Raw genomic sequence first — 17,008 nt, forward strand, 5'->3', positions numbered from 1 at the left:
AAAGGATGGCCTATTTATCCTCAAACAAAAGTCATTAGATTGTAAGTGTGCTCAGTTATATTTCATCTACAAAAAGCATAGCTATATTTCCATTAAGTTTTATTCCCCACGTTTATCATAAAACTATTATTATATACAGTTCATACTCCCAAAACACCTATCTCTATAATCTTTTGCTTCTTTATATCCAAATATCTATACCTCATCTGGTGATGGATGCAAGGCAAAGAGTTCCTTGTGACGATTTGATTTCCTTTGGTCATCATTCTGACGGTCTATTTCCTCATTTGGAGTTCGATCAAGTAAATTGGGAAGCAAAGCATCAGGAAGTGAATTTTTCAAGTCAAAAATACTGCAGGCCCAGCTACCCCTTGGAGTATCGTCTATTGACATTGAACGTCTTTTAAGATCATCCTGCCATGCAAAACATTAAATATATTAATCACTGAATAAAAAATAAACTATTTTTTAAAAATGCCTTATAGTCATCTAAAAATAAAAGTATTACTTGTTCATCCTGGTAGTTGTTGCCATCTGGAGCTTCATCGGATTCAAACACCTGCTTCGGCAAACCTTTTTGCCTTTCTTTCTGTTTATCTAATGTATTAGGATTAAATCCTGTTCCCAGTTTATGATATCTGTTCAAAATAAAAGTTAAGTAAATATCAATTTTCTGAAAATTTTTAATTTTCATCATCATTATATAATAAGCTAACTCTTCTCCATACCATTTCTTTACATAGTAATAATATATTCTGGCGGTTTTGAGTATATATTAAACATTAAAGAAGAAATGAAGTCACCCAATCATGTCCAGCTCTTTGCGACCCCATGGACTGTAGCCTGCCAGGCTCCTCCATCCATTGGATTTTCCAGGCAAAAATACTGGAGTGGGTTGCCATTTCCTTTTCCAGGGGATCTTCCTGACCCAAGGACTGAACCGGGGTCTCCCACATTACAGGCAGACTCCTTAACGTCTGAGCCAACAGGGGAGTCCCATTAAACATTTAACCAAAGGTTTAAGAAAACGTCCATCCAAAGTTCCTTTAATCCAACTAGACAGCAGATTATGAGTTTCCAGAGGTATATCATTATATCCTTCTTTTCATGATAATCCTGTGGATATACTGTAATTGAAGTTGTACTTTCAATTAAGAAAACTGGTCAGTAAAAGGAAATGATGGGAAGCCAGCTTAAAAATAAAATGAAAGAGTAGAAAATATAAACTGTAGTCATAACAGTGTAAATTTTTAAAAGACAAAATATATAGAGAGCATTGAACCATAAAGTTCCAAACAGCCAAAAAAAATTTTTGCTATATCTCATTATATATAAAAGATCTCAAGCAACCTAAAGCTTCAGACTTCTAAAAAGAAAAACAGCAAGATCTACACCACTGTGTCTGTGTGTGTATATATAAATATATATATATATACTTATATTGTTATATAATATAGATATATTAGGCTAAGAACTCTTAAATTAATACAAGCTTTTTTCCAAACAACCCAATATCCAAGATTATCAGAGACATTACAATCGAGGGCATTTACTGTGCCATACTTCATATAGTCACACTGGGGAAAATTTTAATTGAAGTATAAACAATTATAATTACCAGAGGATATTATGGTTTATCAGTCAACTGATGACACAGTAAATAAACACACCCAATACAAATTATTCACATTGTGTCTTGTTGCTAAAGGTACTGAAATAGCAGCTACATGATGTTCATATCACAGCATAATCATAGAATAAAAGACAGTTTTCTCTGGAAAAATCAATATAAAGATATGCAATATAGTAACACGAAAGGTATTACTCAAAAGCAGATGTTCTAATAATTCATGAAAGTTTAAAGTGCCTTAATTTGTATAAAAGTGTTTGTAAAGTGACAAAGTTTGATTCAAACACAAGCCTGATTAACTAAAAACCATGTTAACTAAAGACAAATAGATAAAACTTTATAGCCAAAACCATCACTGGATAATTTCTGAAAGATACTGAACTGTTTTCTAGTCTCTGCATCTTTTGATCTCAATGGAAATATTTGTATTTTAAAGGACAGAATAAACTGCTGCTTTTCTATATGAAAAAGTTTTCTTTAAAAATATTTTATTATTACAGAACCAATCCATGTTCATTGCTGAAATTTTAAAAATACAGACTGATAAAAGTAAAATCATTATATTTCTACTACTCAGAGATTATCAGTGTTGAACACTCCTATTATTTAACTAACTGGACCTTTTCCTAGGTGTATGTACAATCATAAGATAAATATACATATATTATGTACACACATACATACTTACAGTACTTGTATTTTTTAATAAAAATGAGATACAGTGGAAAAAAGTACCTTCCTTTGTGAAGTTTTATATCTAAGCTACTCTAATAAGCCAGAATACTGTTGAATTTTATGTTCTAAAAAATCAATAGTATGAAATTCAAGAGTACTAAGGACATGATTTATGATTAATACTCGTCTGTATTATCATTCTGTTCTTCTAGTTAGTTGCTATAAGGCTCTACATGATCATCCATCCACCACCATTTCTTTGACTTTGTATCTTAGCATTCTCCCCTTCAAATTACTCTGTTCCAGCCACATTGATCATTTGGTACTTCTTGAACAGTCCTAGCATGCTTCCAATATGGAACCATTGCATGTACTGCTCTTTCTCTGTCAAATACACTCTTTCCCATGATACACAGACCCTTACTCCTTAACTTCCTTTAGGTCTTTGCTCAAATTCATCTTATCAGAAAGGCCTTTTCTGATTAGTTATATAAAGTAAAAACACCTCTGCTTGGCTTGCCCTGCCCCCACATATTACTTTCTTTCTCTACAAGACTTCCCTCCACCACAACTATTAAATATTTATCTGTGTTTGTTTATTGTCTATTGCCCTCAACCCCAAGTAGAATGCAGGCTCCATGAAGGCATGGAGTCTGTTTTGTTGACCGATGTATCATTACTGCTTAGTACAGTGCCTGGCACCTACAGCCTCACAATAAGTATCTTTTGAATAAATGAATGAATATTAAGTACTTTCTATCCTTTCACCCTTCTGTGCTGAATTATGGAAGGATTTTTTGGTTTCGTCTCACAACTTACTATTCCACTTTTCAGTCACATCTACTCCACCATTAAACCCATGCACTGAGTTTTAAATATTTTTTCACTGAACAAAATTTTCACTTCCACAGATAACTAGTTGAGTTTTTACACAGTTACAGTATCTTCTCACATTTCTTTGAGGATAGCAGTTATACATATGGTTCTTGATCTGTGTTCTAATAACTACTTCCTAAATCATTAGTTCTTTTCTTTGTGGTTTGATAATTCTCTTTCAAGTGCACTTTGGTTTAGATTGGTTGTATGTCCTCAACCATGTCCGACTCTTTGAGACCCCATAGACTGTAGCCCACCAGGCTCCTGTGTCCATGGAGTTTCCTAGGCAAGAATACTGCAGTGGGTTGCCATTCCCTACTACAGGGGATCTGCCCAACCCAGGGATTGATCCTACATCCCTTGCCTCTCCTGCATTGGCAGGCAGTTTCTTTACCAACTGCACCACCTTGGAAACCCACATGAACTGGTTCCCATCAACTAGCTGGCCATTCTAGGTTCTAACGCTCATTTTTTAATTTGGAATCGCATATCTCTCTGGGAAATACTGTATTTCCTTGGACAACACATCCAGTGATTATGAAGAAGAGGCACCTCGTGCTTTCAAGGTAGAGTCTGCCAGTCTTCTGGGTATGAAGGCTCCTTCTTTTTATTCCAAGGTATGCCCACCCTGGGCACTACAGTATGATCTCTGTAGTGTGCTTAGTCGGTCATGTTCCACTCTCTGCAACCACATGGACTGTAGCCTGCCGGGCTCCTCAGTTCATGGGGATTCTCCAGGCAAGAATACTAGAGTGGGTTCCAGGCCCTCCCCCAGGCTATCTTCCCAATCCAGGTCTCCCGCATTGCAGGCAGATTTTTTACCATTTGAGCCACCAGGGAAGCACTAGGTTCTCAAGCCCCCACTATTCGTGCTCTTAAAATAGGGATACTTCTACTCCCATGTCTATGCATAAAGGCGTGAAGTGAAGTCACTCAGTCGTGTCTGACTCTTTGCGACCCCATGGACTGTAGACTACCAGGCTTCTCCGTCCATGGGATTCTCCAGGCAAGAATACTGGAGTGGGTTACCATTTCCTTCTCCAGGGGATCTTCCAGACCCAGGGATCACACCTGGGTCTCCCGCATTGGAGGCATATGCTTTAACCTCTGAGCCACGGGGGAAGCCCGCATAAAGGCACAGGAGGTTTTAAAATAACCAAATGTCCAACATTTACCCCAGGTCCCCCTTCTACTGCCTGTATTCACTGAGTCTAACATTCTATTGAATCTTGGGCATGTATCTTCTCCTTGGATTATTTTGTACTGTGGTTTTCTATTGTTTCCAATCACATCTATCTTTTCTATTTTAGGGATCATTTAAAACTTCTAGATTACCAAAAGTACCCCTTTCATCTTCCATTTACCACTAAAAATAATATCTAGTATAACAGAAAAAAATATAAACATTAGAATCTGATGCCCCTAGGTTCTAATCCTAGCAATCCCACTTTTTGGCTATGGGACCTCAAAGAAATTACTTAACTACTCTAAGTCAAAGTTACCTTATCTGTTGGAATCTTAAATAAGCATAAAGTACCCAACAAAATGCCCAGCATATAGCAAAAAAAACCCATAAATGTTAACTACCATACCCTCTTGGCTTAAATCAAGGTAAGCAACCCCATGACTACAGTTAAGTACCAAATTCCAGATTCCATGAGGTTAATATATTTTGCAACTAATCTCTTTTTGTTAACATTTCTGATTATAAGCTTCCAACATACAAACAGATGTAAAGACTTTTGAGTTATCTGACAGAGAAACGGTATTTTTCAGTAATCTGTAAAATCTGGCTATTGAAATACTTATCAAAATTGTAAGTTCATAAAAACAGCTCTTCTTTATAAAGGGTAGCAGACTGTGCTTTTATTAGGTCACACTAAAACTAAAAAGCATGTCAGCAGTATCCCCAAGAGTGATGCTTAGCACAATATTAAACGCAGTGAAATAAGACAGAAGGGCAACACAATAAGCAATGAACACATAACTGTTGCTAGTACAATTTAGCAATATTTCATTTCTCAATTTCATTTCTCAAAACTGTAATGTCTTAACAGAATTTTCCACTACTTCAGTAATTATTCTTCCTTTAGAAAAATAGAATGAGGCCAAGAACATTCAGCACAAAGACCCTCTTCGCTATGCAAGTTAGCAAAGGAAAAGTAATTTTACTTTATTTCTTAATCTGACTTGATATTTCAAACACCATCTACTAGGAACAAATTTTGTGGCAAAACATCATTTTTACAAATATTTACTTGGCTAGATTTACAGGTCAAGGACCTACAAATATTCAGCTGGTTAAGGCTGAGACCTTTCCAACAGCCTGATGTAGAAAACTAGCTGTTAAATTTAACTTAATCAATTCAATAAATTGGATGCATTTGACAAATATAAATTATTCATCAATATTTACCCATGATTTCCCAAAAGTATAATACTACAAGTCATTGTTATCACATATTATTAGTAATTATTAATGATCTGTGATAATAGAAATACTGTCCCCAGTTTGGTTCAGTTCAGTTGCTCAGTTGTGTCCAACTCTTTGCGACCCCATGGACCGCAGAACACCAGGCTTCCCTGTAAATCACCAACTCCCAGAGCTCACTCAAACTCATGTCCATCGAATATTATTTTATAAGGAAAATAAGAGAAAGTTAAGTGTGGAACTTCTAAGGAGAAAATATCTATATGCAAAGGTTCTTCTTTTACTTTTTCAGCTATTTTTCAAATAAATTTTCAGTTCTCATAATTAGTAGTAACCTACCTTACTTAATCCATTTATAGATCCTGTTCAGTATTTTTAAATATCACAATGAATATACAACTTACTTTCTGATCACAATTGCCCAGTCTTCTGTATAACTTCTAATACAATCTCTAACATGTGGATCCATTTCACTGTTTTAAAAAAGAAAATATATTTATAATTTAGACAGGAAAGCACTGATGTTTATGAATTTTGCTGCTGCATTCTTGTTGAATACCACCACAAGAAGCAGTATCTGAATAAAATAATGGAAGGCAGTTGTTTTATAGTTACACTAAAACCAGAAATAGGTAGATGTCTCCTTACCTTTCTTCAGGTACAGCTGAAACAAGAGTTCTACAGTCCCTAGGACTATACACCACTTCAATATCATCTGGAGGGAATTCAACCAAATCCCTTAAAGGTCCAGAATCCACAGCTAAAGGATGAGTAAGGAGGTAATCTTCCAAATCCACTGGGTCCACTGCTTCAGTAAGCGGCACCTTCATAAAGAGGGGTGGGTAGGAAGGAACAGATGGATACAAGAATTTAAAATATGTATTTTTCTCCAGTTATCTCTAAAATGTCAACAGATATTCAGCCAGATGCACTAAAGAAATCACAGGTGTTACCCTTCCTATAGTTCTTTGTGCTTGGGTCAAACTCTCTTTTGATCTTCTTGCTTCGATTTTGCCCTTCACGCCCACATAAAAACAGTAAGATAATTAACAGGTTTATAATACTTAACAATGACAAAATACTCATTGAAGGAATTCTTTTTTATAATTTGGAATTTTCATTTCTAAGTTTCTTTTGATGTGTTTATTGCTACTGCTGATTACCCTAATAAAAACATGTAACATACTGTGGTAAGCTGAAAAATGGCCCTCCAAAAGATCGCCACATCCCAATCCATGAACCTTAAATGTCAAAATAAACAGATAAATAATACAAAATAAAACACTGTTTGAAGATACCACTAAGGATCTTAAAACAGGGGCATTATCCTGAATTATCTGAGTGGGTCTGAAAGGCAATCATACATATCTTTATATGAAGACAGAAGGCGATATGGGCCACACCAAGGGGAAAACCATATGAAGAAACAGAAAAGAGAGATTTGAAGATTCTCGCCTTAATGATAGAAGTGATATAGCCACAAGCAGCCATCAGAATCTGGAAGAAGCAATAAAGTGATACTAAAAGGAGCCTCTGAAGAAAATGTGACCGACCTTGCCAATACTCTGATTTCTACCCATTGACACTGATTTGAAACTTCTGGACTCCAGCATTGTGAGAGAATACATTTCTGTTGTTTTAAGCCACCTAGCTTGCAGTAATTTGTTACAGCACCCAAAGAAACTAACATAGACCATATTAAAAGTATTATTAGCAATAACGGAGCATTTATGGCATTCCTTCAGTTCAGTTCAGTTCAGTCGCTCAGTCGTGTCCGACTCTCCGCGACCCCATGAATCACAGCACGCCAGGCCTCCCTGTCCATCACCAACTCCCGGAGTTCACTCAAACTCATGTCCACAGAGTCAGTGATGCCATCCAGCCATCTCATTCTCTGTCGTCCCCTTCTCCTCCCACCCCCAACCTTTCCCAGCATCAGAGTCTTTTCCAGTGAGTCAACTCGTCGCATGAGGTGGCCAAAGTAATGCAGTTTTGATAAGGTATTCTACTTCTTGTCTAATTCAAGAAAGAAAAATTATTCGAGCAAAACTATAAAGGATCTTATCTTTTCATATATTAACATAAAAAATGGGCAGCTGTAGATCAATGAAAATAAGAATATGTTATTTTTCAAGATAGTCAATTGGGTAAAAAATACTCCGACTTGCTACTATGCAAGTTCACATTACTACAAAGAAGGTGCTTTAATCTAAACTTCTCCAGACTGAACAATAAACAGAGCTGTTAAAACATTTTAAAGATATTAAGTAAAATACTGAATAACTATAATATCATAAACACTCAAAAGATAGTAACAATTATTGTCACTGTCTTTATGTGTTTTCTCATTTAAACCTCCCCCAAATCCTGTAAATTAAATATAATTATTATTTCAGTTCTACAAATAAAGACAATTGTGGTCAAAGAAGTTAACTTCTGGAAATAACAGCCACACAATGATGGAGCAAAATTTCAAATTGAGTCTTCAAAGTCTAAAATTCATGGTTTTCTCTCATAAGCATTCTATCTCACTATTTCAAGTACATAAATACACTATCATGACATTCTTTGTAGAAGCAAAGAAACAATTTATCAAGGAAAGGGAAATCTGTTTCAATTACTGTTGCTGGAAAAGTTGGGTAACTATATGCGGGTGGGGGATGAACCTCAATCCTTACATCACAACATGTACAAAAACTAAATTGAGATGGATCATAGATACAAATATAAATGCTAAAAACTACAAAGCTGCTAGAAGAAAACAGAATATCGTCAGAATATAGAAGCAGGCAGAGGTTTATATTTAGGTCTTGGATCCATTCTGAGTTTATCTTTGTGCATGGTGTTAGGAAGTATTCTGATTTCATTCTTTTGCATGTACCTGTCCAGTTTTCCTAGCACTACTTATTGAAGAGACTCTCAACACTAAATGACAGAGAAGATAAATGATCTTGCTTACCAAAGTCACAATGAAAGTCACTGGTTTTCTAGGTGTACTGTTAGCTAGACTTGGAACAAGGAACCAAGTATATGTTTGCTACAACTGTCTTCACTCTCCTTGCCTCCCATCAGACAACTGTCTGGGCTAGTTTTTGGATGTAGTGATAAGATGCTTACAACTATATATTATTTTGCAAGACTCCAAAGAAAGACCCTGTATTTACAGATCCAAGGGAGGAGACTGAAAAATGATTTCATAATAGAAAGTGACTAGACAGTAAGCAAGGTTAAAGGGTGACAACAAGAAGCAACAGTGAAGCACTAGAATCTCTTACAGGCAATGTGAGACACTGTCTTACTTCAACAATCTCTGTATTGGAATTGTGACTGATGTGTCTAGTGTTAAGATCTCTTTCAAACTCTTCAGGTATACCATCAAAATTCTTGTATTTGATTAGTGGTTATTTTGGGCTACAGGGAAGGGGGATTAATTAAAGAGTGATAGCCAAAGATTTCTTTTTGAGGTAATGAAAATGTTTTAAATTAACTATTATGATGATTGCACATATCTGTGAATATATTAAATCCACTGAATCATAAGTTAAATGGGTGAACTGTATGGTTATGTGAAATAAATCTCAATAAAGCCATTAAAAAAATGGACAGGGAGGCCTGGCGTGCTGATTCATGGGGTCGTAAAGAGTCGGACACAACTGAGCGACTGAACTGAATCATACACAGAAAACACAGAAGATAGGAAAACAAGTATACAAGGAAGAAATTTCAAAAAAGTTGAATCAGAATCTAATCAGTTACAGGAAATACAGGAAATAAAAAAACAAGTCTACAAGGAAGTATACATAAAATCCAAAGGGCAGGAAACTGTAAGACAACTAATCCAATTTCCTCAACAAGTCAATGGCACAAAAACAAACTTAAGAGTTGGGGGAGGGAATAGTATTCTACTGTATAGATACACTACATCTTCTTTATCCATTCATCTGTTAATGGACATGCAGGTTGCTTCTATATATTGGCTACTGTTAGTAATGTTGCTAGGAACACTGGGGTGTACCTTCTCGAATTAGTGTTTTCATTTCTTCAGATAAATACCCAAGAGTGGAACTGCTGGATCATATGGCTTTTTGAGGATCCTCCAAACTGTTTTCCCCAGTGGCTGTACCACTTTACATTCCCACCAACAGCGCACAAAGGTTCCCTTTTCTCCATATCCTTGCCAGCATTTACTATCACTTGTTGATGATAAACAACATCAAGGTTGGTTATCAACAACCTTATCACTTCTTGATGCTGCTGCTAAGTCGCTTCAGTCATGTGCACTTCTTGATGATGACCATTCTAACAAGTATGAGGGAATATTCTCATCGTGGTTTTAATTTCCATTTCTTTGATGATTAGTGATGTTGAGCACCTTTTCATGTATCTATTGGTCATCCGGATGACTTCTTTGGAAAAAATGTCCATTTAGTTCTTCTGCTCATTTTCAGCCCACTCCAATGTTCTTGCCTGGAGAATCTCAGGGACAGGAGGAGCCTGGTAGGCCGCTGTCTCTGGGGTCACACAGAGTCGGACACGACTGAAGCGACTTAGCAGCAGCAGCAGCAACAGCCCATTTTTAACTGGATTGCCTTTTTGCTATTAAGCTGCATGAGCTCTTTATGTATTTTGGATATTACCCCCTTACCTGAAATATATTTTGCAAAATTTTGTTCCCACTGTTATTGTTATTCAGTCACTCAGATATGCCCAACACCTTGAGACCCCATGGACTGCAGCACGCCAGGCTTCCCTGTCCTTCACTATTTCCCAGATCCTGCTCAAACTCATGTCCATTGAGTCAGTGAGGTCATCCATTCATCCTGTCCTCTGTCGTCCCCTTCTCCTCCTGTCTTCCATCTCTCCCAGCATCAGGGTCTTTTCTAATGAGTGCTCTTCACATCATGTAGCCAAAGTATTGGAGCTTCAGCTTCAGCATCAGTCCTTCCAATGAATAGTCAGTGCTGATTTCCTTTAGGATTGACTGGTTTGATCTCCTTGCTGTGCAAGGGACTCTCAAGAGTCTTCCCCAACACCACAGTTCAAAAGCATTAATTCTTCGGCGCTCAGCCTTCTTTATGGTCCAACTCTCACATGCATACATCACTACTGGAAAAACCATAACTTTGTCTAGACAGACCTTTGTTGGCAAAGTAATGTCTCTGCTTTTTAATATGCTGTCTAGGTTGGTCATCGTTTTTCTTCCAAGGAGCAAGCGTCTTTCAATTTCATGACTGCAATCACCATATGCTGTGATTTTGGAGCTGAGGAAAATAAAATCTTTCACTGCTTCCATTGTTTCCCCATCTATTTGCCATACAGTGATGGGACTGGATGCCATGATCTTCGTTTTTTGAATGCTGAGTTTTAAGCCAGCTTTTTCACTCTCCTCTTTCACCTTCAAGAAGCTCTTTAGTTCCTCTTCACTAAGGTGGTGTCATCTGCATATCTGAGGTTATTGACATTTTTCCTGGCAATCTTGATTCCAGCTTGGGCTTCATCCAGCCTGGCATTTCACACAATGTACTCTGCATATAAGTTCAATAAGCAGGGTGACAATATAGAGACTTGACGTATTCCTTTCCCAATGTGGAACCAGTCCGTTGTTCCATGTCCAGTACTAACTGTTGCTTCCTGACCTGCATACAGATTTCACAGGAGGCAGGTCAGGTGGTGTGGTATTCCCATCTCTTGAAGAATTTTCCAGTTTGTTGTAATCCACACAGTCAAAGGCTTTAGCGTAGTCAATGAAGCAGAAGTAGATGTTTTCCTGGAACTCTCATAGGATGCCTTTTGCTAAGTGTTTCTTTAGCTGTGCACAGCCTTTGAATTTGACACAGCCCCAGTCTGTGGACATTTGCTCTTGATATTTGTGCTTTTGGTATTATATCCAAAAAAAATCATTTCCAAGACCAAAATCAAGGAGTTTTTCCTCTACATTTTCTTCTAGGAGTTTTACACTATTACCTCTTCTGTTTAAGACTTTGATCCACTTCAAGCTAATTTTGGTGAGTGGTGTAAGATAGGGGACCAACTTCATTGCTCTGCATATGTGTATTTAGCATTCTCAGCACCATTTATTAACCAGACTACCATTTCCCCACTGTATGCTCCTGGCACCCTTGCAGAATATTAGCTCACCATATGAGCAACATATGGTGGTCTAATATTTGGAGAATATTATGCTTAGTCAAATACATCAGACAGAAAAAGACAAATATTTTACAGTATCACTCATATGTAGAATCTATAAAATAAAACAAACTAAAGAATACAGCAACAATAGCAAAAAAAAAAAAGAAAAAAAACCAGACTCACAGATATAGAGAATAAACCAGTGATTACCCGTGGGGAAACAGAACCAAGAAAGGGGTAGGAGATATCAGGCTTCCCTGGTGGCCCAGTGATAAAGAATCTGCCTACCAACGCAGAAGACATGTGTTCAACCCCTGATCTGGAAGATCCCACATGCTGCAAAGCAACGACGCCTGTGCACCACAACTATCAAGCACAGGAGGTACAACCACTGAGCACACAGGCCACAGCGATTGAAGCCCACACACCTGAGAGCCCACGTCCTGCAACAAGAAGCCCGCACACTGTAACGAGAGAGGAGCCCCTGCTCAAGGAACTAGAGAAACACCCCCACGGCAACAAAGACCCAGCACGGCCAAAAATAAATAAGTTACTACTATAAAATAAATAAGCTGTAAGAATATACTATACAGCAAAGGGAATAGAGTCAATTTTTATAACAGCTGTAAATAATACAATCATTAAAGATAGTGAAACACTGTGTTATACACATGAAATTTATTTAGTATTATAAATCAGCCCTATCTCAATATAAAAAAAAAAAAAGAGGAAGGAGAAACCACCCTCTTTTTTTAAATGCAAGTGATCTAAGACCAAATTCCATCTGTGGATTTTGTTTCATCCTGATTTGAATAAATCAACTACAAAAAGACAAGTGAGATAATTGAGAAAATTTAACATGCACTGGATAGTAGATGACACCAAAGAATTACAGACTGTCTATTTTGTTAAGTGTGATAACAGCATTGTGGCTAAATTAAAAAATATCAATGTTTTTACTTGGCTTCTACTTCTGTGTATGTTTGAAGATTCCCATAACTTGAAAAGAACTTTCTCAGAAAGAATATAAGAAGAGAAATTGAAGTCAGCAAGCTCTGACAACCCTTTGAAGGAATTCTGTTGCAAAGAAGAGCAAAGAAATAATGAAAGCGAGAGACTGATGGAAAAGTGGGGCAAAAAAAGAACTCTTTTAAATGGGAGAAATAACAGCACATCTGCATGTTTGTAAACTGATGGAATGTAATCCAGTAAACAGAAAAAGTAATGACATAAAAAAGCAGGGAGAATTACTAAAGTACTGTATTTTAGTAACAGAGAAGCTGGGATCTAGTTCACTAGTGGTTTATCTAAAGTAACTGGTGAATAGACAGACAATATGGGTACAGAAGATAAAAGGTGAATACACATGGTGGTAGGAGAATGTGGATGTCCCTGACTGCTTCAATTTTCTCAGTGAAACAGGAAGCCAGGTCATCCTAAGACTGAAAATACAGAAGAGCAACTAGGATTTTAAGGGAAGAGTAGGAGGCATGAAATGAGTCAACTAAAACAGCAGGAGAATGAAAAGACTAGGAAAACAAAATATTTTTAGTTTAAGCAATGTAGACATCTTCATGCATTAGTGGTCATATATGTAAAGTGAGACCAGTCAGGGAGACATGTGTATTTTTCTCCAGCCATAACCAGCTGCATGAGTGCTGACACGAAGGAAGCAGAAGGTTGGCTTTAAACAGTGCTGAGGTAGTGCCAATGACATGAGAAGTTAAGGAAATCAATGGTATATGCCAAAGAGTAATTATAAATTTCAACAAAAAATTTGAGTTTGGTAAGGAGAAGAAAAAAAGAACATCAAGGAGTGAGAGACCTAAAAATGTTAGCAGGATCAATTGAAGTCAGAGCACCAGAATAAGAGAGCAAGAGAGAGAAGAAGCGGTGGTCAGAGAAAAAGAACTGTGGAACTGAGATTACATAAGGCTTACAGTTATTCACAATGACCAAATCCAGGGGTGACTATGGAAATGAACAACAAAGGTGTACCACACAACACAGGAAATCAGTTGAAGAGAGGAGTTCAAGACACTCAAGAGGGTATTCTCTGTGCACACTGAAATCATCCAGAAATCTATGTATTATAAACTTTCTCCAATCAGTATGTTACTGTTGTTAAAAGTAAACTTCATATCTTAAAATTTAATAACAAACATTATAAACATGTCACTAAAAGCCATTCAAACTACTATGCTCTGGCATACCATGTTTGTTCAATAATTGGTACAATTTTACAGATAAAAAGAAAGTGTTAATATAACTTTACCCAACACACTCTTAACTACAAATGGAGCAGGTTTTTAATTCATATTCCTACTACAACTAAGTATCAGGGTTTTTCTTAATTAAAATTTATTATCCTCATGCCAGCCTCTTAAATAAAAAAACATATATTTATATCTCTGACACAGCTCCTGGTTTAAAGCAATAATTCAAAACTATCTATTCCTTTCTATCGAAGGAGATAGATAATACTATGAATCTACACAATTATGTAACATTTACTTCAGTATCTATTGGGGCTTCCCTGGTGGCTCAGAGTAAAGAATCTGCCTGCAATGTGGGAGACGTAGGTTTGATCCCTGGGTTGGTAAGATCCCCTGGAGAAGGGAATGGCAACCCACTCCAGTATTCTTGCCTGAAGAACCCTATGGACAGAGAAGCCTGGCAGGCTACAATCCATGCAGTCACAAAGAGTCACACACTACCAAATGACTTACTTTCATTACTTTCAGTAACTATGATTTCCAGAAAAGATTCCTGAATTTTCATGTATGAATCTACCTTGTGTTTGAGAAGTTCTATTAATAAAATTCCAGAGTTGATTAAATCCTGAATATAAAGTTTTGGAGTTGATTAGGAAATCAACACTTCTGTAACACCTCCCAACACTCCCCTGACTCAAATTTCAAAAAAGTGAGGTAGCAACCAATTGGAATGAGTACATTGTTCCATGTCCAGTTCTAACTGTTGCTTCTTGACCTGTATATAAATTTCTCAGGAGGCAGGTCAGGTGGCCTGGTATTCCCATCTCTTGTAGAATTTTCCACAGTTTGTTGTGATCCACACAGTCAAAGGCCTGGCTCCTATCTTTGCACTGTTTTTCATGGCCTAGTCAGAATGTAACAGTAACGTACCATATCTTAAACACATTACTTACTGTGGTATGATGGGATATATTGCCAACAATGTTGAGGTTTTTGAGCAGCTGGGGAGAGCCACTATACTGTCCAGAGATCTGCTTCCTGACTTCAGCAGCCACAGTTCTGCGACAAAAAAAGCAAATACATTGTTTGCAAAAAGAAATCAGCTTCATTTAAAATGGGAGAAAGCTAAGTATATTAAAAGTTCATTTAAAGAACAACAAAATCTCAGCATATCAGTAAGGTTATAAATTCATAAGCTATTTTGGTAAATACTGCTTATAATTACAGTAAAACGTCTTTATAATGCTGATGCAGGGTACAAAACTGACAGTCAACTTACATAAGGCTTCTTTTTGTATAAGACATTTCAGGAAAATATTCTGGCTTATGATAGAGCTGAAAGCTATAAGAAGTATATATCATAAAGTATATAAATTTTAAGGATATAAAATTAATTCTAAAATACTTTATAAACAATATTCATGCCCCATAAAATTAATCCCTATTTTTACTGAACTAATAAAAACTGTCTGCATACTCTGGTATTAATGGCTTTCTATACTTTGACCCTAATCACCTCTTCAGCTTTTATATTCTATCTCAAATTCTTCTCAACGAACATAAATTGCTTCCTAGAATGCTGTTTCTCTCCTGTATCCACAAATTCAACGCAACTATTTTAAAGGTAAAACTCATATGGCCATACTTCCATAAAAGCTTTTTGACTCACCACAGCTAAAATAATACCCTTCTTTAAAACTCTTAGACTAACTTGCATTTTTCTCCTTCCTAGTTATTTTTTCCACATTCATGTATGCCCTATATAAACAGAGTTAATGGTTTCATTTACTGCTATTTTCCCTAAAATATTTGGCATGTGGCACTTAAAACAGAGAAATGTTTATTCTCCTCTGGGTCAGCTTGATGATTCTTTTATTCTGGAGTGTTCTCAAATTAATGGTTCAGTTCAGAGCCCTGAACATCTTAGCGCCCATTCAAATTTCCAGTTGAATTTCTAGACAATCTCATTTTCCAAAAATTATCTGAATATTATATGATATAGTCTTTAGCCTCTTTCTTCTCTTCCATACTTCCTTACCTTTTTCATATTCAATCACTCCACACATACCTCTTGAGCACTGTTAGGAGCTGACTACTCAATTAGAAATTTTTGATACAAAGGTAAAAGCGTTATTTTTTAAGGCTCAAGATACTGAATTAGCTCAACTTTTTCTTTACTTGACTTGAAGTACTTTAGATCATATTTCTGTTTCATAAAAAGTTAACTTGTTATTTATAGTTACCAAAAGTTGAAAGCTTATTCTTGAACAGGTAAAAGGAGAAACAAACTGTAGTACATTCACACAATGGAATACTATTCAGCAACTAAAAAAAAAAAATGTGCTAGCAAGCCAAAGAAAAGAGACATGGAAGAACCTTAAGAGAATACTGCTAAGCGAAAGAGACAAGGTACTGTATGATTCCACCTACATGAGATTCTGGAAAAGGCAAAATATGGAGAGGAGAATAAAAAAACAAAACAGCGGTTGCCAGGGGTTGTAGGAGGAAGGAAAAGGAAGAGATGAATAAGTAATGCACAGGGGATTTTTAGGGCAGTGAAACTATTCTCTATGATACTATTATAATAGACACATATACTGTACATTTGTCAAAACCTAAAGAATGCACAACACAAAGACTAAGCCAAATGTAACTTTTGGACTTTAACTAATAATAATGTATTAATATTGGCTCATCTATTATAGCAAAGGTTTCACATTAATCCAAGATGTTAATAATAGGGGAAACCTGGTTGGGGTATAAACATGGGTGATCTCTTGACTTTCCACTCTTCTTTAAATCTAAAATTTCTCCCCCAAAAGTCTTAGTTTTTTAAAAAAAATAAGCAAATGAATAAAAAAGATTGACAACAGACAAGGGAGAAAGAGAAGAGCATGAAGAAACCATTAGAGGTTAGAGATGAAAGCTGAAGAGAAAAGGAAACCTCTGAAGGAGAATACAGATTGAGGAGAGGGCAAAGGGCAAAATCTGTAAAGCACCTGGATGTGAGAGGACAGGAATATTTACTTCAGTTTATGGCTCCCCTAG

General features: G+C 36.5%; 1 protein-coding gene across 8 annotated transcripts in view; it reads right to left on the reverse strand.

The window, feature by feature from the left end:
* Positions 1 to 17,008, reverse strand: part of DOCK7 (dedicator of cytokinesis 7) — a 195,388-nt gene that overhangs the window by 153,642 nt on the left and 24,738 nt on the right. For all 8 annotated transcript variants that reach the window (XM_055403339.2, XM_055403343.2, XM_055403341.2 and 5 more), the window contains exons 2-6: positions 14,914 to 15,019; positions 6,261 to 6,436; positions 6,017 to 6,085; positions 509 to 638; positions 202 to 414 (exon numbers count right to left, since the gene is read on the reverse strand). In XM_055403339.2, coding sequence (XP_055259314.1) covers positions 202 to 414; positions 509 to 638; positions 6,017 to 6,085; positions 6,261 to 6,436; positions 14,914 to 15,019 — 694 coding nt within the window. The remainder of the gene's footprint in view (positions 1 to 201; positions 415 to 508; positions 639 to 6,016; positions 6,086 to 6,260; positions 6,437 to 14,913; positions 15,020 to 17,008) is intronic.

This window comes from Moschus berezovskii, chromosome 4 (assembly GCF_049115385.1).
Source record: "Moschus berezovskii isolate FMDL1 chromosome 4, NW_MosBer_1.0, whole genome shotgun sequence".
NCBI classification, from domain to species: domain Eukaryota; kingdom Metazoa; phylum Chordata; class Mammalia; order Artiodactyla; family Moschidae; genus Moschus; species Moschus berezovskii.